This window comes from Protopterus annectens, chromosome 8.part0, assembly GCF_019279795.1.
Source record: "Protopterus annectens isolate FY-2018-M chromosome 8.part0, PAN1.0, whole genome shotgun sequence".
In the NCBI taxonomy this organism is placed as follows: domain Eukaryota; kingdom Metazoa; phylum Chordata; order Ceratodontiformes; family Protopteridae; genus Protopterus; species Protopterus annectens.
Window position 1 is genome coordinate 352,023,865 of NC_056741.1, and position 25,971 is coordinate 352,049,835.

Below are 25,971 nucleotides of genomic sequence, written 5' to 3' on the forward strand. Positions count from 1 at the left end.
TTGGTGGCTCCACTCCATAGACCTCCGGGAAGGGTGCCCCTTTTCCATGTCCCCACCCCAAGTCACAGTGACCATGGATGCATCTCTCCTCGGGTGGGGGGGCATTGCATGGGCAGATCCGTCCAAGGCACGTGGACTCACACAGAGACCTCTTTGCATATCAATGTCCTGGAGATGAGGGCGGCGCTTCTTGCGTTGCAGGCTGTCCATCCCCTCCTTCCTCCGGGGACTATTGCAATTCATACAGACAACGTGTCGGTAGTCTGGTACATTAACAAATGGGGGGGAACCAGATCTTACCCACTTTGCCAAGAGGCCATGAGAGTGTGGGAATGGGCGATATCCACCAACTGCTTTCTCTTGGCAATGCACATACCGGGTCGGTCAAACATTCCAGCGGACAGGTTGAGTCAGGCAATCCTCTCACCTTACGAGTGGTCTCTGAACCCAGTAGTAACGGAGCAAATCTTCCTCAAATGTAGTCAACCTTGCTGCAATCTGTTCACCTCGCCTTCGAACGCAAAGTGCAGTGAGTTCTTCACTCTAATTCTCCCACCAGGGGAAGTCCCCAAAGATTCTCTGGTTCATGCCTGGCCATCCAGTCTTCTGTATGCTTATCCTCCTCTTCCATTGATGATCAAGTTCTTGCAGAAAGCTCGTCGGTTGGGGAGCAGAGTTATCCTCATAACCCCATTCTGGCCTCGCCAAACCTGGTTCCCATACCTACGGTCTCATCTAGTACATCCTCCCTGGATCTTAGATCCCATTCCGGATCTGATTACTCATCCCTTAGGATTGAAGACACCCGGCCTGGACTACCTCAGGCTCTCAGCGTGGTTGATCCGGTTCCATTAATGCCTAGGACTCCCGGTATATCTTCATCAGGTAAGGCCATCCTGGTGGCTGCTCATAAACCTTCTTCCAGGAAAATCTACAAGAGTAAGTGAAAGCGTTTCTCTATCTGGGCGGAGCACAGAAATTTGGATCTCTTCACAGCTTCTATCCCAGCAGTCCTTGACTTTTTATCCCCTGTCTTTCATCAAGGGGCTAGTTCTTCTACTGTTAAAGTTCATTTGGCAGCTATTTCCCACTTCCACGTTGAAAACAATTTTGGTCCCCTAGCTTCCTCCAAGATTTGCAAGACATTCTTGAAAGGAACCTTCTTGTTAAGACCCCCTGTTAAAGATACAGTTCCTCCATGGGATCTAACACTAGTTCTTCAGGCTCTCACTGCCCCCCCCCCCTTCGAGCCCACAGCTTCAGTTGATTTAAAATATGTATCTTGGAAAACTGTCTTCTTGATTGCCATTACCTCAGGTAGGAGGATATCGGAGCCTCACGCTCTTTGCAGTAAGCCTCCATACATCATTTTTCATAAAGACAGGGTTTCCCTCAGGACTAATCCCTCCTTTCTGCCTAAAGTGGCTTCAGAAGCCAATATAAACCAGTCCATCAATTAACTGTCTTCTTTCCTAATTATCAAAACAAAGGAGAGTATAGACTTCATTGTTTGGATGTTCATAGACAGTTACGATTTTACTTAAACAGAACAGCCAAACTTCAAAAATCAGATCAACTCTTTGTGTCATTTGCTAAATCCTGTCTGGGCAAACCAGTGACTAAAGTAACCTTAGCTAGTTGGATTTCCCAATGCATCCTCCTCGCGTACAAAAGCTCTGGTCATCCTGAACCCCTGAGGGTTCGAGCCCATTCTACCCGATCTATGGCTACTTCTGCTGCTTTCTGTTCAAGGGTTTCTTTGGATAACATTTGTTCAGCAGCTACCTGGGCTTCCTCTCATACTTTTATTACACATTATAAAGTGGATTTAGTATCCAGAGGACGTGCATCTTTTGGCTCTGCAGTGCACTGGAATATCCTTCCATGAGGACCTCCCAAGTTTTTTGGTAGCTGGGGACTGTGTCCCACAGGTTGCTGATCAAATAAAGTTAACTACTTCAGATTAAAAAGTTATGTACTCACCATAACGTAAAATCTGAGTAGGTAACTTCATTTGTCAGCTCTGGAGGCAGTCGGGGGAAGGCTCTCACTGTACTCCAAAGCCTGGCAGGACCTAACTCAAGACAAATGGGTACAGTTGATCATATCCGGAGGTTACAGAATTCCCTTTGTTCAACCCCCGTTACCGTCAAACAAGTCCCTTCCAGATGTTCCACCCAATCTAAGGGACCAAGCAGCCAAATAAATTTCAAAGCTGCTACACAAAAGAGTCATCCAGGAAGTCCCAGCAGACCAACTCGGATCCGGAACTTACTCAAGGTTCTTTTTGGTACCAAAAAAGACAGGGGACTGGAGACCCATTCTGGATCTCAGCAGATTAAACAGGTCTGTACAAAGAACAAAGTTTCGGATGGTCACGCTACAGTCCAGTCTACCCTTCCTGGGTCAGGACAATTAAATGTGCTGTATAGATCTTCAGGATGCGTACTACCACATCAAAATGGACAGGTGCTCCAGAAGATTCCTTCGCTTCCGGCTGGGAGCTAGTCATTATCAGTTCAGAGCTCTGCCCTTTGGTCTCACCACAGCCTCCAGGGTGTTCACCAAATGCATGGCAGTTTGTTATGGCTCACCTAAGGTGTCAGGGATTCCAGGTGTTTCCATATCTAGACGACTGGCTCCTCACTGCTACCACCAGGCATCACCTCCTGCAAGCCAGAGACTACACTATCAGAACTTGCTCCAGGCTAGGTATCACAATAAATTTCAAAAAATCTGCATTGTTGCCCTGTCAGCATATCACTTTTATAGGCGCAAATTTAAATACAAGGGACATGTTTGCAAGCCTTCCACCAGACAGGGTATCAATAATTCGCCGGCAAGTGCAGATTTTATTAACATGAAAAAGGATTCGTCAGGTTCGTCCTCCAAACACTGGGTTCCATGGCCTCGGCAATTCTTCTTGTTCCCCTAGCCCGCTTTCACATGAGAATTCTCCAGTGGCTCCTATTCACACAGTTGTCCTTCCAACAGTTTCCCATGTCTCACAAGATTATGATCACAGAAGCATGCAAGAAGCACCTTGCTTGGTGGATGGTCTCCCCATCAGTGTCCTAGGGCAGACCATTTGTGCTATCCCCTCCAGTCGCCATAGTGACCGCGGATGCCTCCCTGATAGTTTGGGGGGTATTATCAGGGCAGGACAGTCCAAGGCACCTGGCAGCCTCACGAGTACCATTTGCATATAAATGTCTTGGAGATGAGAGCCGTGCTGTTAGTGTTGCAAGCCCATCAGGACTCTCTCCCTTTCTGGACCATTGCATTTCAAACGGACAATATGTCAGTGGTGTGGTACATCAACAAGCAGGGCGGAACCAGGTCCTATCCTCTATGTCGAAAAGCACTCAGACTCTGGCAGTGGGTGATCTCTTCCCAACGTTTTCTGATCGCAAAGCATATCCCTGGGAGGTCCAACGTCATCGCAGACAGGCTCAGCAGAGCAATTTTCATGCCTCACGAGTGGTCTCTGAATCAGGTGGTTGCGGAACAGATCTTTTGCAAATGGGGACAGCCTTGCTGCGACCTTTTTGCCACACCCTTCAACAGCAAGTGCAGCAATTTCTTCTCCCACTTCCTGGCCACTCCCCCAGAGATGCTCTAATCCACGATTGGCCTCAGGGACTTCTTTACGCTTTCCCTCCGTTTCCCCTAATACCCAAACTCATACAGAGAGCAACTGCGTTGGGTTGCAGGATGATCCTCATTGCCCCTTACTGGCCTTGAGAGATATGGTTCCCATTCCTCCATCATTACCTTGTCGAGCAGCCTTGGATTCTGGATCTTATTCCAGTTCTACTGATTCATCAGTTGGGCAGACTGCATCAATCCCTTCAAACACTCTAGCTTACAGCTTGGTTGCTCCACTTCCAACCTTAGCCAGGCTTCCTAATATTTCATCCTCTGTGCGTGAAATTATTATCTCATCACACAAATCCACAACTAGGGAAAACTTACTCTAGCAAGAGGAAACGTTTTTCTTGCTGGGCAGAGGCTAAGAATATAGACCCATTTTCAGCCCCTGTCCACGAGATTTTGGAATTTTTAGCGGAACTCTTTCATTCTGGTTCCGCTTCTGCTACAATCAGGGTCCAGTTAGCTGCCATTTCGAATTTTCACATTGGGTTGTCTTCTAACAACATTATGTCTCATAAGCTGTGTAAAGCCTTACTCAAAGGAACCACTCTGCTTAGGCCCCCAGTGAGAGATCCCCTACCTCCATGGAATCTAAATTTGATACTAGCTTCCTTAATCTTGCCACCTTTTGAACCTGCAGCATCTTGCCCTATTAAGTTTTTATCTTGGAAGACTCTCTTTTTGGTGGCCATTACTTCTGCCAGACATGTTTCGGAGCTTCAGGCTCTATGTATTTGTCCTCCGTACTTAGTTTTTCATAACGATAGGGTCGCTCTAAAGGCCCATCCCTCCTAAGGTCTGTTCCCAAAATAATTCAAATCGGTCTGTAGACCTTCCTGTGTTTTTTTCCTAGTCACACCAACAAGGCAGAATATAAACTGTACCAGCTGGATATTCACAGACAACTGCATGTTTATTTACATAGGCCAAAGGGCATCAGGAAGTCGGACCAACGTTTCCTTTCCTATGCTGAGGGCAGACAAGGCCTTCCAGTCTCAAAGGTAACATTATCTAGGTGGTTGTCTCACATTATTTCATTCATTTACCAGCTGAGAAACAAAGAATTATCTCTCAAACCAAAAGGCCACTCTACTAGGGCCTTAGCCACCTCGGTGGTCTTCCAATCTAGGTTTCCCATGGAATCCATCTGTGCAGCTGCTACGTGGGCTAACCCACATACGTTCATTTCTCATTATAAACTAGACATTGCTTCCAGAAACAGAGCTGATTTTGGTTCCACTGTTCTGAAGAGTTTGTTCCAATGAGCCACCCAGGATAGTAGGTGCTAGGGACACTGTCCCAACCAGCAAGAATGAAGGCGAGATAGACAACTTAACATAAAGAAGTTATGTACCTACCATAACGTTCCATGTTAGTTGTCTTCTTCTCGCCTTCTTTCTTGCATCCCACCCTTGATCCCGATATCCTAGTGGATCGAGAGGAGTTCCCTTTTTTCTTTCAGATTTCATTGGTTAAACCTTCTCTGGCTGTCCTTTTTTTATGCTTAGATAGCTTCACAGCTAGGCCCAAGGGGCTACTAGGGCAGAATTCTTCCTTAGTTATGTCTGGAATAGCTTTTCCCAAATGAGATCTGGGTAGCTAGCGCCAGGCATCATGTGATATGGGGTAGCCTTGAGCCAGTAAACAGCTCTCGAGCTATTGAAGATGGCCGAGTCGGATCCGAGGAGCCGCCTAACTAGCAAAAAAGAAGGCGAGAAGACAACTAACATAGAACTTTATGGTAGGTACATAACTTCTTTTTTCATAGTGGAGTGCAGTGAAAAACAATAACATGAGTGGCAGAAAATATATGAGGAAAAACTCAGTAGTCATATTATTTGTTACATAGATTAATATGCAGTAAATGAGACCTGAGGCAATTCTAATAAGATCTTTAAAAGAGATAATAGCGATTACATGATTAGAGACAGTGAGGGGAAATTGAGTGACGTCTTGAAAGATGGTGTTCATATTATGGTTATAGAAGTAAGAAGGATGGACAGGAAAGAAGATTAGAGAAAGAGTGCAAGGTAGGGTGTCCTCAGGTAGCTAGGTGAGTAGGGTGGAAAGAGAAAGAGGTAGAGGAAAGTCTGCAGCGATGAAGTGGATAAAATAAGGTAGTGGGGAAAACTAAAGGAAGGAGTGTAGTAGGAGGTTGGAGAAGGTTGTGAGGTGTGACTTAGGTTGAAGGGTATGAGTGAAGTATAGTGAGTAAGTTCAACAAGGACTGGTACAGGAGTAGGTCCATGATTTTATAAAGTATTCTTTTACAGAGCATTTAAAGGTGGGTAGGTTAGAAATAGTTCTGGTGGTTAGAGGTAGGGAGTTCTATTTTTTTACTACTGAGTGCTAGTAACTAGTAATCCAGAAATTCCCTATGCGTGTGTGAATGGTTTGTGATGGACTGGCATCCTATCCAGGCCTAATTTTAATGCATTCCAACAAGTGAGTATCAAGATATGCTTCTGCTCCTATTGTAATCCTGAAAGGGATAATGTGAGTAATGGGTGTTTGCTTCTTTCAAAAAACAACTTTAAAGGAGAAAGTGATTTTTGACATTCACTCTTCTCCTATATGTTTGTATATGGATTTGGAATTTGCAATTATGAGTCTCAAAATACAAACAGAGTCATTGAAATTTAATCAAGTGCTGGATCAACGATGGAACATTAGGGAATGTGTGTGTATGGGGGTGGTGATAATGTAAGGCTGATGGGGAAGAGTCTGAAAATGTTTTGCAACAGGGACAGAACTGCACTGGAGAGTGAGGTGATACTGTTATCATTACATAAAACTGGAACTAACTTCCAAGGGAGATTGGTGTGGGTGTGTGTCCTAAGCCCCGAACAATATGGATGGAAGTCTGCGTTGTACTACTTGCATATCAAAGACAGGACATTGATGATTATATGTGCTCATGTGCTCATGTGTTCATAGGTTCATAGGTTGGTACTAGGCTATCAGCCCTTGGGCCTGTACAAGCCTAGCCTTAACAATTCCCTGGCTATTTCTTCCCACACTATTTACTTTCCTAGACCCCTGCCTAGCAGGACAACTGACGTGATCCCCGGGGTGAATTTCCTTTCTCCCATCCAATCATCAAGGTTCCTTTTGAAGAGGGCCAAAGAGGCGCTCTGCTTGACATGTATGGGCAGTCTATTCCAGTGTCTGAGGAGTCTCTGGGTCAGGAACCTATCCCTTCAGCATGTTTTATTTATTGTGATGACAAGGTTTAGATCCCTGGAGTGTATGGCTCTGAGGGATTTGGATTTCTTTAAGTGTAGCATGTCCAACAGCTCTGGGTTTGACATGGCCTTGTATGTTAAGCAAAGATTGCCTCGGAGTAGATGATATGCGACAGAGTATAGCTGGAGTTTTTTAAGACGGTCAGCATAGGGCATCTGCTTTAGGCCTGTGATTCTTTTAGTGAGGTATTTTTGCGGCCTTTCCAGTTGTTGCAGATGTCTTGAGAGGTACATACCAAATGGGGCATTGTATTCTATAATGGGCCTAATGAGGGATGAGTACAGTGGGACAATGACCTCCTTTTTACTTGATGAAAAGCCCTTAGTGATGAGGTTTGCCACATAGAAAGATTTCCTGACTGTTGTGGCAATGTGGTTATTGAAGGTGAGACCACTGTCCACCTGTGTTCCTAAGTCTCTTATCACACTTTTGGTGTTTAGTGTACTGCCACCTATGTGGCAATTCACGGGTACATGTTTTTTCCCAAAGGGGATAACTATACATTTCTTGGCATTGAGCTTGAGCCCATGGCTCTGGCACCAAGCATCTGTTTCTGTAATGCCCTTTTGTAGAGTATCCACATCATTTGGGGATTCAATAATGGCTCCCAGTTTTCAGTCATCTGTGAACTTTGTTAGCCAGAGTCCATTAGTGTTGGCCTGTACGTCAGAGAAGTAGATGCCAAACAAGAGCGGTCCCAGGGTTGAACCCTGAGATACTCCACTTGTCACTTGTCTGGAGCTGGATTTGGAGTCAGCTACTTTTACAGTGTGGGTTCTGTCAATAAGCCAGTTGGCAACCCATCAAGTGACGTAAGGATTAATGCCCAACTTAGTAAGTTTATCTTTGATTCTAGAGTGGGGGATGGTGTCAAAGGCCTTGGCGAGGTCCAGATAGGCTGTGTGGACTGCCTTACCCTCGTCCATGGCTCTGGAGACTGATTCAAAGAAGTCAGTAAGGTTCAGGAGACAAGATCGGCCTTCACGAACCCAAACTGGGTGGGGTCCAGTGTTTTAAGGTTGCCAATGTCTTTGTTTATAGCTTCCATGATAATACGTTCCATGGCCTTGCAGATCAGGCTTGTCAGACTGATGGGGCAGTAGTTTCTGGGATCCAAGGTGGATCGCCCCTTGTGGAGTGGGATAGCTATAGGTGTGCACCATTCAGTGGGCACAAAGCCTGAGGTGAGGGTATGATTAAACATGACACTTAGGTGAGGTGCCAGTTCATTTTGTAGTTCATGTAGTAGACAGCCCGGAATGTCATCTGGTCCCATGGATGCTGTATTCTTAGCTTTGAAAAGTGCATTTTTTACCTGTGTGGACGTTATTACTGGAATTTGGCAATCTTCCGGTATTGAGATGGGCCATTTAGGGGGTGGACGGGGGGGGTGAAGTTGGCATTGAATCCATCTGCCAGCATATTGGCAATATACTTGGGATCAGTATATTTAATGCCATTCTGTTGTAGCTCAGAGCAGATTTGAGCATTGCCATTTAGATTCTTGACATAGTTATAGAATGCCTTGTGGTTGTCTTTGGAATCTTTGGCAATTTTATTTTCGTAACTAGCTTTGGAAGATTTTATGAGGGATCTCAGCTTCTTATTGAGGCTGGTAAGGGAGTTTTTTGCATCCTGGGATTTTCCTCTTTTCTGCAGCAGTTTCTTCCTTTTGTTGTAAAGTTTGTTTATGGCAGGGGATCACCAGATTGGCTTCCTTTTTTTTGGAGGATAGCATCTTGGTTCTATTTGGGATGGCACGATTCATGCATGAGTGGATGTGCTTGTACAGTGCCTTAGTGTAGGACTCAGCAGTCGAACCTTCAGTTCCCATCTGCATGGGTGTCATGAAGTTTGTCACTTCTGACTTGAGTAGCATGAAGTTGGCTTTGGAGAAGTTTTTTATGGAGATTTTTTTACTGGGGGGTGGGGGTGGGATGAGGATGTTATGGGTGATTAGCTTATGGTCTGACCTGACCAACGAGGGGGTGACCATAGGTGTGGAGCATTGATTTCCTATGTTGGTAATGACCAGGTCTGGGATATTGGAGCCCCTGGTGGGACTATGGATTAGCTGATCCAGGGCATTGGAATTTATGAATTCCAAGAACCAATGGGCAAAGGTGTTGGCACACGAGTAGTTTTCCCAGTTAATGGCAGGGCTATTTGTTTTACTGTAAGCTTGCATTGTCAGCTGTACATATTTCATCAAGCACAGCTGGGTAGGACACAAATAAGAAACCTCCACTTATTTCAATTTATTCATCAAATGCTGCACTGCAAAGCCCACAAAAGATATGTGCCACTTGCTGTGTGTGATAATAATGTTTTTCATGAATCTGGATGTTGCTGTTCAGTAACTTCCTTTAACTCGTTCTTTTTATTATTTCCTGCTTTCTTAACTGCTTAAGGGTGTCTCCAAAGTAAATAATAATTTGTCTTATCTATCTTATCTTTCATGAAAGGGTTGGATAATGTGTTTATGCTCTCAAACCTTTGGTAGAAGAAGACACAATATTATCTGGTGACATGGTGTTTGATGTAGATGATGCTTTTATATTTTGCAGACAGATAAAGATGGCTGCTTCTCCCTGATGGTGAACACAGATGAATTTAACATGACAAGTAGGAGACATCGGATGTCTTTTGATGTTGCAGCTTCAATTTCGGAAGATGGGACAGGTAAAAACTGCAAAATGTTATTATGTTGCATATTCATAAGTTGGTAAATGCTAAATTTTGTTTTAACTTTGCTAACAATATTAGTGGCTCTTGTGCTCAAATTTTGCCTTATTTGTAGTTAAAGAGGGGAACACATTTTAGGAGGATCTCAAAAATAAGAAGTTTCCATGAACTTTACAGGTTTTCTGAATCTGATTAGCTGTATTATATCTATTTATTGTCTGCAGCAAATGAAATGCATCCAGGTTGATAATTTCCATTATGGTATTCAGACTGTGGGGTACCCTTCATGTCAATGTAGAATGTGGAGTCTTTAACATATGAGATGACAAGGTCCTTCCTCTTCAGCCAGTAGGACTAAAGACATAGACCTTTATTCACCTTAAGATCTGAAACTTTCCAGACTACAAGCCCCTTACATTTTATCAATTATGCTTTCCTAACAAATTGCCTCACTAGCTCTCTTTTCCTGGGTACTTAGCATGCATATGTGAAACTGCCCCAGGCAATATTAACATATGTTTATTCTGGGGGAAAAGTTCTTCCGTATTTAGTTTTGCAGATTAACATTGATATCACGTTCCAGTCAATGTTCAAGTCAGAACTTTACAATTTTTTTTTTTGGTGGGGGTTTTTACTACATTTTACAGTCCCTTCATTGGCACTGGCATTCCTTGTGCCACATCCTTTACTTCTGCATTTCTAGGTGCCCTGTGCTTACTTATGTTTTTTTTTTTAGCTTTCTTTCAGCAGTTGATTTTGTTGGCTATGTATGTAAGCATAGGGCTGATGTCCTTCTATATCACTGTTGCGGTATTCTTTACTACAAGGATCTCCTGCATAGAACAGCTTGATGTTTGGCCAGTGTACCAAAACCTTATGATCTTGCATGCACTATATGTCACACATATGCTCCCAGCACAGGATGTAGGGCATAAAAATTATTTACAGACAGTTACTTTATTTATTTGATATTTGTTTACTGGGAAAGTCCGACTTGGAATGAAGCCAGTCTTGCATGCCTTTGTAATGTGGGAGGAAACTGGAGTACCCAGAGGAAATGCACGTGAAAGCAGGGAGGACATGCCGACTCTGCACATAAGGCACCCCAGCTGAGAACTGAACTGGAGAATCTCTTGCTGTGAAGCAACAATGCTACCGCTGCACCACTGCACCAACAGAACTTCTTTGCTGCCAGTCTGAATACCATTCTAGCCCATTGGTCTGAATACCTTGTTGTCATGCTGAATACCTAGCTGTCAGATAAGTGCCCCATTGGAGTTGTTTTTTTTTTCCTTTTCTTGAGTCTTGCATTTTTTTATTTGCTTGCCTAGAGTTCGTGTGTCATCCAAGAAAGGAAAATGTAAGTGTGGGAGGGAGATTCCCCATAAGGATTGCCACAAACAGTGTCTGATTTGTTTGGGTGCTTCCTGCGACCTTACCTCTTGTAGTATCTGTAAGGCATTTTGCCTAAGACACTCAGAAGCTATTTCTCTTCCCTGGCCATTTATCTTGAAAACCAACGGCTTAAACAGTTAGCCCAGGGTAGCATGGTGGAATCCATTAACCCCGAGATACTCCCTCTAAGTAAGAAGAAAGCAAAGAAGTCTCTGCCAAATTCTTTAGTTATTCAGCCTCCATTGGATGTCCCTTTACAAGCAGGTAGCAACTCTGCAGGCAGTTCAGTGTCTGCATCTGATTCCTCTGCCATGACTCCATCAGAAGCCGGAATGGATCCATCTTTTTGCGTGTTCTCTGAGGCTTTGCAGGTGTCTGCTTTGGATGATTATCTTGGAGGGTCCTAGAGGTATTCTGCAGATATAGGCCAGGGAGGAGGTTCTGGGTAGTGTTACTGAATCTCGCCAAGTTTCAGAACCTCCGGTAGTTCTTAGGGCTGACCTCTATTCCAAGAAACGACAACGCATGTTTTTATTTATTTTATTTATTTATTTGCAGTTGGTTTACCAGGATTGTCCATTGGGCCAAGATGAACCCGTTTTCAATGGAGTCCTGGGGAGAAAAGCTCCAGTAACAAGGTTAATAGGTTTTACATTAGATTACAAAAATTTACAAATGATGTAGCTTAGAGCATGACATTGCATGTAGTATAGCACCAGAAACAAGGTTACAATAGGTTTTAGGTTAGATTACAATATTTACAAGTGATACAGCTTAGAGCATAAGGTTACAAATTGTACAGACTGGTGATGAATGTTACAGAAGATACATACTAGAAAAGAAAAACATTTTAATATAAATACTGAGAAGCCATTAACTCTTAGGAAGCTTGAATATATGACACATAATACATTTTTGTAAATGGTTTAGTTAGTACAAGCAGAGAATGTATGAGGTAGGAAAGGAAGTTATCAGAAAGGAGGGGAAAAGTAATTACCAGTGTATATTATGATGGATGAGAGCAGGAGCATTCCCACTGGGATAGTAGATGAGAGTGAAGAGATTTTTTTAAATGTAAAGTGGTTAGAGGTGATACGAATGGATGGTGGTAGAGAGTTCCAGAGACGAGCTAGACCATAGGATAGGAGATTTTTCCCTGAGGGGCGAGTTGGTTTGTGCAATTCTATTAGGTTTTGGTTGTTAGATCTTAGTACTCTGTTGGGTAGGTGCATTTTAATGACAGAGGAAAGGGATGGACATAGTAAGGGGTTGAAAATGAGCTTATGTGCAAGAGTCGGTTGGGTGTAGGTGAGCTGATTGGATAGTTCTAGCCATTTTAGTTTGTGGAGAGAAGAACAGTGGTGGTTAGATGACTTGTGGCTAGTAGCGAATTTAGCAATTTTGTTGTAACATGAGGAAAGTTGTGTTTAAGGGAGGATTGAAAGTTGGTTAAGAGTGGGGCTCCGTAAAGAAGGGAGGGGATAAGAAATGAGGTGGAGAGAGTGATTTTAGTGGAGGGTGTGAGGTAACGATTTTGCCGGTAGAGCATGCCTAGTTTTTGGTGAGTTTTTTTGATATTTAGTAGAAGGTGGGAGTTGAATTTAAGATTACTATCAATTTGGACCCCAAGTAATTTAGCCTCAGACACCAATTCTAGAGATGTGTTTTTATGTCTAGTGATAGAAAATGTGTTTATATTGATAGAGGTGGCTTTAGAGGGAGTAAAAACCATTCATTTAGTTTTAGAGGCAATTAGTGCTAGGTGATTTTCTTTCATCCATTGTTCAGTGATTGAGAATGCATCTCATGTAAGCTTTTGCAGCATGGGGATGGATGTGGCAGAACAGATAATAGTTGAATCATCTGCATATTGGATGATATTTGAGGAAGGGATAGAATTGCGGAAGTCGTTTATGAATATATTAAAGAGGAGAGTACCTAGTATAGAACCTTGGGGAACTCCAGTTGGGGTATTAAGGAAAGAGGAGGTGGCCTTTTTCCATTTTACTGATTGATATCTATTAGATAAGTCAGGAACCAAAAGCAAGTACTGGTAGTCACCACAACGTAATAAGTAGCCACAAAGAGCTAATATCCACTGACACTTTAATAAACGAAGCGCTTTTCGTCTACTGACATCAGTAGACTTCTTCAGAAATCAATACAACAGGAGTAAAAGCATTGGTTAATATAGTCATGTGCATCATTAATTAAAGAACAATTAGCAAGTAATTGACGAAGAACAAATTTTCATTATTCACTTAAGAGTGTTAAAAACAGTGAAAAGAGTAAAACTAACCTACCCTAGTACTAAATACAGTCTGAACTCTACTACCCAAACACTGATGCAAATGCTCAAGTAAGAATTAAAAATTAAAATATACACTAAAAATATATACTGAAAGTATAACACTGTATAACTTAAACTAAGTAAATAAACAGTGTTGAGAAAAATATGTTTATGTTAGGTCAAAACTTCTACTTGCAAAAAATTGGGGTAGCAATGGGTTCCCCATGTGGGGCCAGTCTAGCCAACATGGTGATGGCTTATTGGGAAAGGGAATTTATCTTTAACAACAGCACCTTGAGAGAAAAAATTCGTTTTTACACTAGATACCTAGACGATATCTTCATTCTACTCAATGGCAACGAACTTGTTAGTAATTACATTATGGATGTCTTCAATTCCTCCACTGACTTTTTGAGGTTCACCTCCACATTTAGTACTAGTTCTATAGCTTATTTAGATATATTGTTAGTTAAAAATGAGGAACTAAGAGCTTTTGTAGCAAGCATTCACAGAAAACCCACATACTCCAATTCGTTTTTACATTTTACTAGTTGTCACCCCAATTACCAAAAAAGATCAGTGGTTAAGGGACAACTTGTTAGAGCTGCCCGTATTGTGAGTTTGGATGAAGATTTTATTAACGAATGTGAATTCTTGAAATCTATGTTTTTACTTAGAGGTTACCCTGCCTATTTACTAGAAGAACTAGTTCAAGAAGTTACGAGTAAAAGGTTGAGTGGAGTCTACGATCCAATACTACGTTCGTTTAACAATAGATTTTCTAATAGGTCGGAAACGAGTCCCACTATTTCCCATACTTCACAGAGTACTGCAATTTCGGACACAGCTTTAGGTGACAATAATACCTGTTCCAGACTAATTTTAACTTACAATATCAACAGTTATGACATTATGAACATTATCAAGAAAAATTGGGACGTATTTAAGAGTAATTTCTTACTACAGAGTAAGATGGGAGCACGCCCTGAAATTACATTTAGGAAAGGTAAAAACTTGAAATGTTTATTAGACCAACAACAAAATGCCTTTCCAAGAACACCTGGTATGTACAAGTGCCAAAACTGTAATCAGTGCAGGTACATACAGGAAACAAATAGGTTTTCAGCAAACGGTATGAACTTTGTATTGAGATGCAGGGCTAATTGCAATTCTCGTATGGTTGTGTATTTGGCACTGTGTCAGCAATGCCCCGGTTTCTACGTCGGGAAAACCGAACGCAGACTCCGTGACCGTTTGTACGAACATTTGCATGTAATTAGCAAAAGGAAACAAGATAATGCATTAGCCAAACATATTTGTTTATTTGAAGACCATCATTTCAAGTTTTTAGTAATAGACCAGATAGTTGAAAAACAGAGAGGTGCTCCCCTTCAATTGCTCCTAGAGGAATTAGAATTAAAGTGGCAAATTAGACTGAACTCATATTCCGTCCCAGGGCTTAATGACACTTGTTCCATCGGCTGTTTACTGAAATTAAAGAGTTTAGCAAGGTAAAACTTTGAATATTATATAATGAATTGTCTTGGCACTCTCATTTGAGGGTAAATAGAAAATAACCTTGCAATTACTTACATATACTTGTATTTATTTCAGTAACAGTTTGTTTAGACAATCAATTTAACTGCAATGAATACAACACTTTTGTATAAAGGTAACACTTATTATTATTATTTTTATTTTTATTTTTTATTTTTATTTCTTTAAGATGAATTTACATAAGGTTTTATGTCTTATTTGTATTTTAGTATTTTGACAAACTTTATTACCATTATTATTTTTCTCAACACTGTTTATTTACTTAGTTTAAGTTATACAGTGTTATACTTTCAGTATATATTTTTAGTGTATATTTTAATTTTTAATTCTTACTTGAGCATTTGCATCAGTGTTTGGGTAGTGGAGTTCAGACTGTATTTAGTACTAGGGTAGGTTAGTTTTACTCTTTTCACTGTTTTTAACACTCTTTAAGTGAATAATGAAAATTTGTTCTTTGTCAATTACTTGCTAATTGTTCTTTAATTAATGATGCACATGACTATATTAACCAATGCTTTTACTCCCGTTGTATTGATTTCTGAAGAAGTCTACTGATTTCAGTAGACGAAAAGCACTTTGTTTATTAAAGTGTCAGTGGATATTAGCTCTTTGTGGCTACTTATTACGTTGTGGTGACTACCAGTACTTGCTTTTGGTTCCTGATTTTTTGGTTTTTCTTAGTTTGTCTGTTTCCGATTATCTATTAAATAAGTAACTGGAAAACCAGTTTAAAGAGGAAGAAGATAGGTTGAGATGAGAGAGTTTAGTTAGAAGTTTGTGAGAGATAGTGTCAAAGGCCTTAGAGAGGTCAAGTAGGAGGGTAGAGACAATATGACTGGAGTCCCAGGCCTTATTTACAGTTTCCAGGAAGGAGAGGAGGGCTGTCATAGTGCTATGACCAGGTCTAAAACCATGCTGTGTTGGCGTTAGTAGGTGATTGTATAAGAGATATGGTAGGAGTTGTAGTTGGATACACTTTTTTAGGAGTTTTGAGATGGGAGATAGGTTAGCGATGGGACGGAAATTAGTGGTATTGTTGTTATTACCACCTTAGTGGTATTGTTGTTATTACCACCTTTATGTAAGGGTATGATAAAAGCCTTTTTCCATATTTGGGGTACTATGCTTTCTTGGATAGAGCGGTTTTGGTCCATCCTAAGGATTCTCAAGGGGAATGACAAGAGTTTGATCAGGGCTTGTTTTCTGCCTTGATGTCCCTGAAGCCTCCTCAAGAGGTTTAGGTGCATGCTCCTCTTTGGACATCTACCCCTTCTAAATGGCCTAGGGGATTCCTTGGATGAAGATTTGGAGTCTAATGAAGGGTCCTTGTCCTATTCTTCACAGATGCCTTCCTCTTTGGCTTATGGTTCTGATGATGAGGAGTCTATTAGTTCTGAGTCTCTGTTTGAGGAATTGTTCTTTGGGGACATAGTTGCCAGGATGATGGAATACTTTACATGGGATTCTTCTCAAATGTCTGATATTCAGAGGAGATAAAATGAGTTTCTTCAGGTGGATACTCCCAAACTGTCTGCAGTTCCTCCTGTTTGGCTGCCCTGTTAGACACTTCCATTGCTGCTTCCAAGTCTCCTCATTCTCAGCCTCCTGCTCCTAAGAAACATGATGGGTTCTATAAGGTCCCTGAAGATTGCCAATTTTAAGTGTTCTTCTGCTGATCACATTTCCAATTTATAGTATTTTCTTTATGTGCTATAGTTAGTAAAGTCCATAAAATTGAATATTTTGACCCAGGAACATATTTAGTTATTGGAACATTAAATAAAAGTAAATATTTAGTTAACTAAAATTTATCATTAAAAACTATTTGCAAAAACAAATGTTTCCAAAATGGTTCAAGTAGTTTACATTCATGAAACATATGCTACCAGTCAGCTTTTAATTTCAATTTGCATCTCCAACACTCAATATTTTGTTTAAATGTTAATTATTTTTATCAGGGGTAATTCAAACTCTGTGTATACATTTTCAAGAAAACAATCTCCATTGTAAAAAAAGTTATTTGTCTTGATGATATTAATATTAATTTTTTTATCAGTTTCACTGGGAAGTTGTTTATTAATGGAAATGTAATAATTGCAAAAGTTTTCTTTATAATATGATTTTGTATTTTTATTACTTTATGTGTTTAAATATGTATTATTTTCCCATTACTTGTTTATTTCCTGTATGAATCATGAACTCTATAAATTTGGGAACAGTATCTTTAATAGATGAATGCATTAACTCTAGTTGACCAATAATAAATTGTCTTAACATTTGTTTCTCTAACCACTTTTCATTATTTATGTTATATTTGCTCATAATATATTTTATAGAATAAACTTTTCCAGAATTCATTAGCTGATGCCAATATACTAATTTTCCCGTAAGTATAGTCATTTTTGAAACCTCAAAAGTGTTGATGTTATGTTGTGTAGACACTGTAGGATACAAAAGAAATGACATTCTCTAAATCCTAAATTTTGTATATAAATCATTTTTAAGTGTATTTAAAGTATTAAGAATATATTTAGAAGATATGAATTTATTAATATTATCTAACATTTATTTATCTATTTATTTTATGTCACATTTGTTAACCGGGATAGTCCAACTGAGTTTGAAAAGAAACCCATTTTCAGTGGAGACCTGAGGTGAAAAGCTCCAGCAAACATGAATAAAGATAAAGTGACAATATACAAATATTAAATAACAATCACAATACATAATAACTGTAAAAAAGAAAAGGTTATTAACTATTTGCATTGCATTGATAGTAAGCAACCCATTTTCAGTGGAGACCCAAGGGGAAAGAGCCCCAGCAAGCATAAGCAAAGATAAACATACAGGACAAAAACTAATAAAAATAACAATGCAAATACGAAATTAATTATAAAGAGAAAAACAAAATAAAAAATTATGAACATTAAGGATTGCACTGATAGCAGTGGTCTAAATTTACTACATATAAGAGCAAAAACAAAAGGATAATCATTGTTCAAAAGAAGGAAAATGTACAGACATTGATAGGAAGCTGGGGCGATAAATAGTGTGGAGAATGGGAGGGGAGAGAGAAAGGAGGGGGCTATAGTAGTAGAGCTGAGGGTTTAGGAGGTTAGTTTAAGCAGAAGTTAACATATACTCTCTTATCAACCAAGGGGAATTATTAATAAATAATTTACTAGACTGGGGTGTCAAAGACTATTTTAACTTTAACCAAATGGATTCCTGTATTAGTTTCCATCTAGCAGTATATGTAGACTTTAACCATAACAATATTATCTTAACAGTGAATGATAAAATATATATAGTTCTGTATCGGGGAGGCCAATTCCACCTGTCATCCAGTCCTTTAAATGATGATTTAGTGCTATTCTAGGTTTATTGGAATGTCACAAAAAGTTTAACATTAGTTTATTAAATTTGTGTATGAATTCTTCAGAGGGAGGTAAGGAAATTGCTTGAACAAAAATTAATATTTTAGGAAAAATAATTTTAATCAGAAAAAAAAATCTATCTTCCATTGTATTTTAGTTGATTTGATTTAATAATCATATTTGTTTTATTTGCTAATCTTTGTTGATTTTCAGAATTCATAGAGTAAGAATTTAATCTAATTTTCTTTAAAATGATAATGGCTTTATGATGTAATATCTTTAAATATTTTTTTATTCATCTCAAGTTCTTTTATTAAATTTTTATCATCTTTCTGATTATCCAATTTAAGTTTATCAACTTTTGTTTGTAAGACTTATAAATCTTTATTCCATTGTTTTTTTTTATTATTAATATACCAGGATAATTTTTTTCCACATAGATATGACTTTAAAGAATCCCAGATGTATATTTCAGATATATTTTCAGTTAAGTTAACATTTATAAAAGATTGAATTTCTTTGTTACAAAATTCCTTAAAATCCTTGAAACTAGTTATATATGATGGAATTCTGTTAATTGAGACACTTGTTTGGTGTCTATTTTCAATTCAAATGTTATTGCATTATAATCAAATAAAGAACATGGGATAACTTTGAATATATCCAGTTTTCTTGTTATATCACTCAAAATACACAGTCTGTCTATCCTGGATTGAGTTCCATGACAATGTGAAAAATGTGTAAAAAAAACAATGAATTTGTTTGTGACAATTCATTTGTATCTTTAATATTGAACATATCTAAGAAATCTATTAGTGCTTTAGATGATGTTAATATTCTGTGTTTACTTATGGCATTACTATCGCTATCATTCAATATACAATTAAAGTTACCATCTAAAAATGCATTTGTTTTAGATTGCTGTATAGTTTTTCAAGTTGTTGTTTAGCCACTTTAACTCCTAGTCCAGGAATCCAATAAAATGCTAATCAGTGTATATATTTTCCTGTTTAATGCCAAAGACACCAGAGAAAATATACCAGCTCTATCCTTGTATGTATTTATTATTTTAGGCATTAATGTAGAGTTTTTCCATAATATTGCACCTCCTCTTATCTTTTGTTTATAATGTGAGCTAACTAGCACTGAATAAGTATTGGTGTTAAGTCTGCTTATATTTTCTTGTAATAAGTATGTCTCTTGTAAGCCTAGAACCTGAGAATTGAAAATGTTTAAATCTTTATTTAAACTCCCCTTCTTACAACCATTATTCTAACTGTTGACACTGATAGAATTACACTTCATATACTTGAAATCTGTAGCGATATATCTATTCACATGTTCTTAATTATATTGAAAAGAGGAAAAAAATAATTTATGAAAAAAAATGATTGTATACAGTATGTTTATCAAATAAACTAAAGCTTTTAACATCTGTAGTCACCATATTAAAAAATTAAACATTGAAATGCTAAAAATGTAAAGGTAAAGTAAACCACACAATCCCTGGACTTTAAAACCCCACGTTTGAATAGGATCTCTGTTCAAATGTTCCCTCTAAAGACTTTGTCTAAGACAAATTCTTATTCTGACTATTCAACAATTGATTTTATATGGAAAGCTACTTATTAAACAAATATTAATTAATGAGTTATACAAGGCGTTCATCAAAATCTACTGCCAATCATTAGTGGACTGAAGTTCCACTGTGACGACCCCTAACTGGAAAAAGCCGAAAGACATATTTTATGTTAATCTCATTTTTATATTTCAAAGTTATATAATTGTAAAATACGTTAACCTAATATTAATTTATTCTCTTTAGATATTAGTTTATTCTCTCTAGGTATTGTAATACTTGAACAAAATATAAAGTCCTTTCAAATCCTTGAAAATATTATGAACAAGGACATAAGACTTAATCAATTTGATTTTTCAGTTTCAAAGTTTTCAGTATTTGAAACCACAAAGAATCACTTACTGAATTGATTTAATTAGTAATAGTTACATCAGGTTCAACCATCTATAAGAATAAACTTTAATATGAATCTTTCAAAAGAAATAAATATTTTCTAACAATTAATTATAGTTCATGCATTTGACTGAATGCAATCTAATTATTTCAGTTTACTAACTCCATTAAATAAATCTCAAAATGACTGAAGATGTTTCTGATTGACTAACACCTGTAAAAGCAACTATATAAAGTTATTTGATTTATTAGTATTACACAGATAATATGACTTTGAGTGATGCCCTCATATTTGTTCTTTACTTTATATCATGTTTTCTGAGTGCTATATTACATTGAAATAGTATACAGTAAAATATATCGCAACTTTGTGTGATTAACTAAATTAAAAAGTAGATAATAACAATTTTATTACTACCGTTTCATAAATGGGCAAAGAACTATAAATGCATCTTTCATTTTAAAATTTAGTACTACAAGATTATCACATTTTTAATTTATATGAAAGCGTTCTGTCCATTTCTGTGACAGATTAGCAATTTAGATGGTTTAAACATAACAGTTTAAGTACTTGAAAGATGCCCTAAAACTTAAAAAGTTGACTGACCAAAACATCCTTAATCAGTCACATTTTATATATTTGAGGACGCTGTAGCAGACTTCAACATGCTAAACATATAAAAAAAAATGTGTTTTTCTTAGTAAATCAAAATAACTACCAAGTGGGCTAGAAGTTCACCAAGAATACCAGATCCAGCCCAACAAAAAGGTGAAGCAGTAAAGCTCTGAGTGGACAAACTTGTATCAAAAGTTTAATGCATAGACACCATTAACGCTCATAAAAATACATTTTTGTTTGATATACACTTCATCAGATGCAGGCTTGAATTAAACTACTTCTATATATAGTATTTCTCTTACATATCAACCAATGAAAAGTGAACCAATTAATGAATTAATTGTTACAACCTAAGCTGAAAAACATATGTATACCTGGCATTTAGGAAAGAAAACTTTATAGATTATTCATTTTACGGAATAAAAACATAAAACATCCAACAAATAACACATTGATTTAAAACCTATTTAAGGTTCATAGGTTAGTACTAGGCTAACTGCTCTTGCAAGCCATTTTAAGCCTAGCAAATTATCCCCTGTGAGATTCAAACCCTGTACCTTGTGTTTGCAAGGCAAACACCTTAACCCTTAGGCCATCCTCCCAATAAATTTTTCACTATATGTAAATGTAAAAAATGTTAAATTAATTTAAAATACATTTAAATATTTATCTGGGGAAATGGCACCATCTTGTGGATTGTTTAAAAATTGTAACGCACTTGAATATACATAAAAATACCAAAGTGTCTGAATGTGAACACATTACATTTACATATAGTGAAAATGTATTAATTTTTTTGTAATTTATTGCTTCACCTTTTTGTTGGGCTGGATTTGGATTTCTATGAGCTTGTATAATACTGTAGACACTTGTGATGCTGATTCAGTTTTTAACATTAATAAATATCATTCTTTATTTTATATGTATTAATAACAGCATATTTATAGATCCATCTACATTTTGATATAGGTATTATATATAACAAGCAGTATTACAACCTCTTTCTCTGTAGTTCTATTCAAACAACAGATCAGTCTCAATGAAATGTTGGTTGCTATATAATTATTTTTACAAATGTTTTTCTTTTGTTTTCATGTAAATCCATGTAAACATACACATACAACCTCACACACATGCGCACATACACAAAGACACACACATACACACACACACACACACACACACACACACACACACACACACACACACACACTCATAAAAACATGCAGCTCACATATAAGTACGTATTTGTGTCCATGCACATACACATGCACATGCACCTATAATGCTGCATTTACATCTTAGTAGATAATCTGAACTAAAACAAAGACTTTATGTTTAATCAGTCTCGTATCATATAGATAAATAAGCCTGTAAAATCTGCATAATCTTCTCAGGAGCTGAAATTAAATATATATATATATATATATATATATATATATATATATATATATATATATATACACACACACATATATAATATATATATATATATATATATATATATATATATATATATATATATATATAAACAATTACTAAAAGTATAATTGTCATAATGTTCTGTCCAGTCATTACTCTCAACCTGGATACATCAAAAATCTGGACAAGGCCCATGAAAAATAGGTACAAATCTGTACGCTAATTAACATATAATTTGCGTACATAATTATGTAACCCCACCCACTCCAATGGAATTGTGGTATACCATATTTTCTTATGAAATGTTAAACAGTTATTTTAAAACCATCTTTTGCAATGCAGAAACAAGCTTTAGCTAAAAATGTGAAAAATGTCATCTATTGCAGTTGTAAATGGCTGTGAAATGGTAATGTGAGCACATTAACAGACTTTATTGGATATATTTTAACATATTAGCTTAACTTCTCTGTTTCACATCACTTTACAAAAGTTCATCTTACCCATGTGTAAGAGGAAAATGCAGAGAAATAACTAGCTGGTAATTTAGAGGAGAATGTGTACATAAATTAAAATAAACAAATGAGCTTTTATGTTGAGAGGCACATTTTAGCCAAGGAAATGAACTGGCGACAGGGACAAATTCTACAAAGTTTCAGTTGCAGCCATTAGTGCTGGCTGAAAAACACAATTTCCTTCATCTTTCTCTGTATTGGCAGCTTCAAAGTTTACCATTAGGTTCCGATTTTTCCCACCAGAGGGTAATGTAATATTGTATCTGAAGTAGTTAACTTAATTTGTCCATCAAACTGTGGGTATCGGATCCATATCGAATCTGAGCCAGCAGCTTCAAACAGCTAAGATCTGAGCTCCAAGCTCCAAGCTCCTCCCCCTTACCCATAATCCCCTGCTAACACTTCCTGCCTCAGATCTCGTTTGCCGCATTTCAGTTAGCAGCTTGATCGAGTTTCCAGACATGGGTAGAACTTATTTTGTGAGAAAAATCTTTCTTTTTTTTTTCTAACTGTTAAAAATATTTGTGCGTGTGTTACCCCTAGTCTATTCATATTATTAGTAAAATTTTTTGTAGTTAAACTTAACTGTATCTAGTTAGTTTGTCATCCCCCTGTGTGTGTGTGTGAAGGCGTGTTTGTGTTGGGCCTAGTGTATGTCTGAGGCCCGTAAAGCCTTTTTTTCTAAATGCACCAAGTGTGGCCATAAGCTGTCCCCAGCGGATGGCCATACTCGGTGTGTTATTTGCCTCGGGGTTGACCACCTCTCCTCAGGCTGTACTATTTGTGCAGCCTTCAACCCCAGGGCTTTGAGGGACAGGAGGTCAAAGTTACTCTTGGCGGGACTGTTGCCCTCAGATCCGACTTCGTCCTCCTCTCCCTCTGTGGTACCTTCCACGGCCGCGGCATTGCCACCCCCTACCCTGCTCCCCTGGCCAGGACTCACCCTCCCACTGCAGACCAGGAGGAGAGGGAAGCTAGGAGAGAGCACAGAAAAGAGAAACACCACAAGCAACGGGCCGAGTCTTCCTCCTCGGCCCTGCCAGCCAAGCAAGCGGCTTCTCCTAAGGCCTCCAGGCCTTCTCCTTCCCGGCTCCATTCACCCCATTTTTCTCTGGAGCCGTAGAAGGAGGAGACCCGGTCGCCTTCGAGGTCATTGAGGCGGCACTCCCGTCCCGCCTCGGTGGCCTCCTCTAGGTCAACTAGAAGCTTATCTGATGCAGACATGGACCAGATAATGCGTAGGTTCCGCCAGGCCCAGCTGCAGATGGGAGTGCTCCTGCCTCCCCCCCCCCTCCAGGGGGAAGCTTGACCCCCTTTTTCACCCTGATAGCTCCTTCTCCAACCCACTTCCGGGGTTCAGAGTCTTTGGAGCTGAGTAGCGTTGGAGCCGGGGAGTGTCGGCTCCGATAGTACCTTGTACTTCAGCGCTGACAGCACCGTCGAGTTTGTCGGGTCCCTTTTCGGATCTGAGCTTTGGATCTGGAGGTGTCAGTGTGTCTTCGGCTCCATCTCAGTCAGAGCATACTGGCTCTTCGGATCCGACTGCTTCGGCGCTGGCTCCGATCCACACATCGGATCCGACGGGACTGCTCGTGGATCCCAGGGAGAGCAGCTCCCCTTAAGCGTTCGATGTTGTGGAGAGGGTTCTATCAAGGGATTCGAGGCCCCAGGCTGCTGCTACGGCTCCACCCTGCACTCCATCTCAGACAGGCCTACCTTTCATCACCCGGCTTTGTCCTGGATAGTTTCCTTGGAGGAACAAGATGTGGTTAGTGAGGCCTCTTTGGACAGACCCCCGAGGAAGTTCCTCACAAACATAAGTGCAAGAGGAGGCACTTGGACTCACCTGAGTCCTTGACAACAGACACAGATTTAGAGGAAGGGGAAGGTTCCTCAAGATCACCCCCCGAAGACATCTCCTTTGGAGACATAATGGAAATGCTTCGAATTTGAGGGGGGTGGTCTGCCCAAAAACTTTCCTCTGATGAGTCTGTGTTTCTGGAGGCGTTTGATGCAGGCACATATACCTCTTGGGTGTCCCCTCCCGCCGACCCCCTGGTAGACCAGATTACTACCAGGGCATGGAAGGAGCCGGACACTGTGGAGCCCATTCCCAAGAGGCCTGATAACATTCTTAGTCCCCCTTCCGATAGGACATGCTGGAGCAAGGGTGCTCCTGTAGATGCCATGTTGGTGGTGGCCGCCACTAAAAAGGAACTGGCCCAGGAGAGTTCCTCGGTCCATCCTCCAGACAAGGAGTCTCGGATGATGGACTGTTTGGGGAAGCAGATGTTTGCTTCAGCCACCTTCTTGGTAAGGTCACTGAATTATATGGCACATGTGATACGACTCCAGCGGGATCTCATCAAAGAATACGCCGGGTCGTCCCCAGAGTCCATTTCGGCAGAGGATAAGAAAGTATTCTCTACCCGAATGGCCACTCTCAAATCCATTTCTAACACCTCTATGCAGCTCCTCTCCCATGCCATGGAAGGGGCCGCTAGAGCTAGCAGAGCGGGCATTGTCTTACGACGGCATGCTTGGCTCTGCCATTGTGATTTTGCGGAACCCTTCAAGGCATCTTTCGCTAATGCCCTGTTTGACGGTTCTTCGCTCTTTGGCAAGACCATACGTGGCAAACTGGTCCAGAGCAAGAAAGACGGGAAGACTTCTGCCATCGGAGTCCGCTTCTCTGATCCCCAGAGGTCCTTCACTAGGAACCAAAAGGGACAGAAGAAGATGCGGTTCCGGAAATCTCAACAGTCCTGTTTCGCTCCAGACCCCTCGTCCTTCAGAGGCAGAGGAGGACAGGGTGGATGCTGGCCCAGAGGCAGAGGGGGACCGAAGAATTTCGGGTCGAGAGAACCCCTTTCTGATCAGCCCGCGCAGCAACCCTGAAGGGTTACCCAACTGTTCCACTCTGAAGGCAATCGGTGGGCATTTCTCGACACACCTAGCAATGTGGGAGTCCATTACAACAGATCGCTGGGTGCTTCTGATCACATCCAGAGGTTACAAGATTCCCTTTCTCAACCTTCCTCCCAAACCCCGGAGCCTCCCCAATGTCCCACCCAATCAAAGGGAGGCAGCAGCAGCAGAAATCCTTGAGCTGCTAGAAAAAAGAGCAATCCAGCACGTCCCCCAGACCAATCCGGATCAGGCTTTTACTCCAAGTTCTTTTTGGTGCCAAAAAAGACAGGGGACTTAAGACCAATCCTCGATCTAACCTTCCTAAACCTGTC

At 39.6% G+C, this 25,971-nt stretch overlaps 1 protein-coding gene across 4 annotated transcripts in view; it reads left to right on the forward strand.

Annotated features, from left to right (window-relative positions):
• LOC122808806 (alpha-2-macroglobulin-like) overlaps positions 1-25,971 on the forward strand; it is a 2,637,399-nt gene that overhangs the window by 560,811 nt on the left and 2,050,617 nt on the right. For all 4 annotated transcript variants that reach the window (XM_044079865.1, XM_044079862.1, XM_044079863.1 and 1 more), the window contains exon 9: positions 9,468-9,582. In XM_044079865.1, the coding sequence (XP_043935800.1) occupies positions 9,468-9,582 (115 nt within the window). The remainder of the gene's footprint in view (positions 1-9,467; positions 9,583-25,971) is intronic.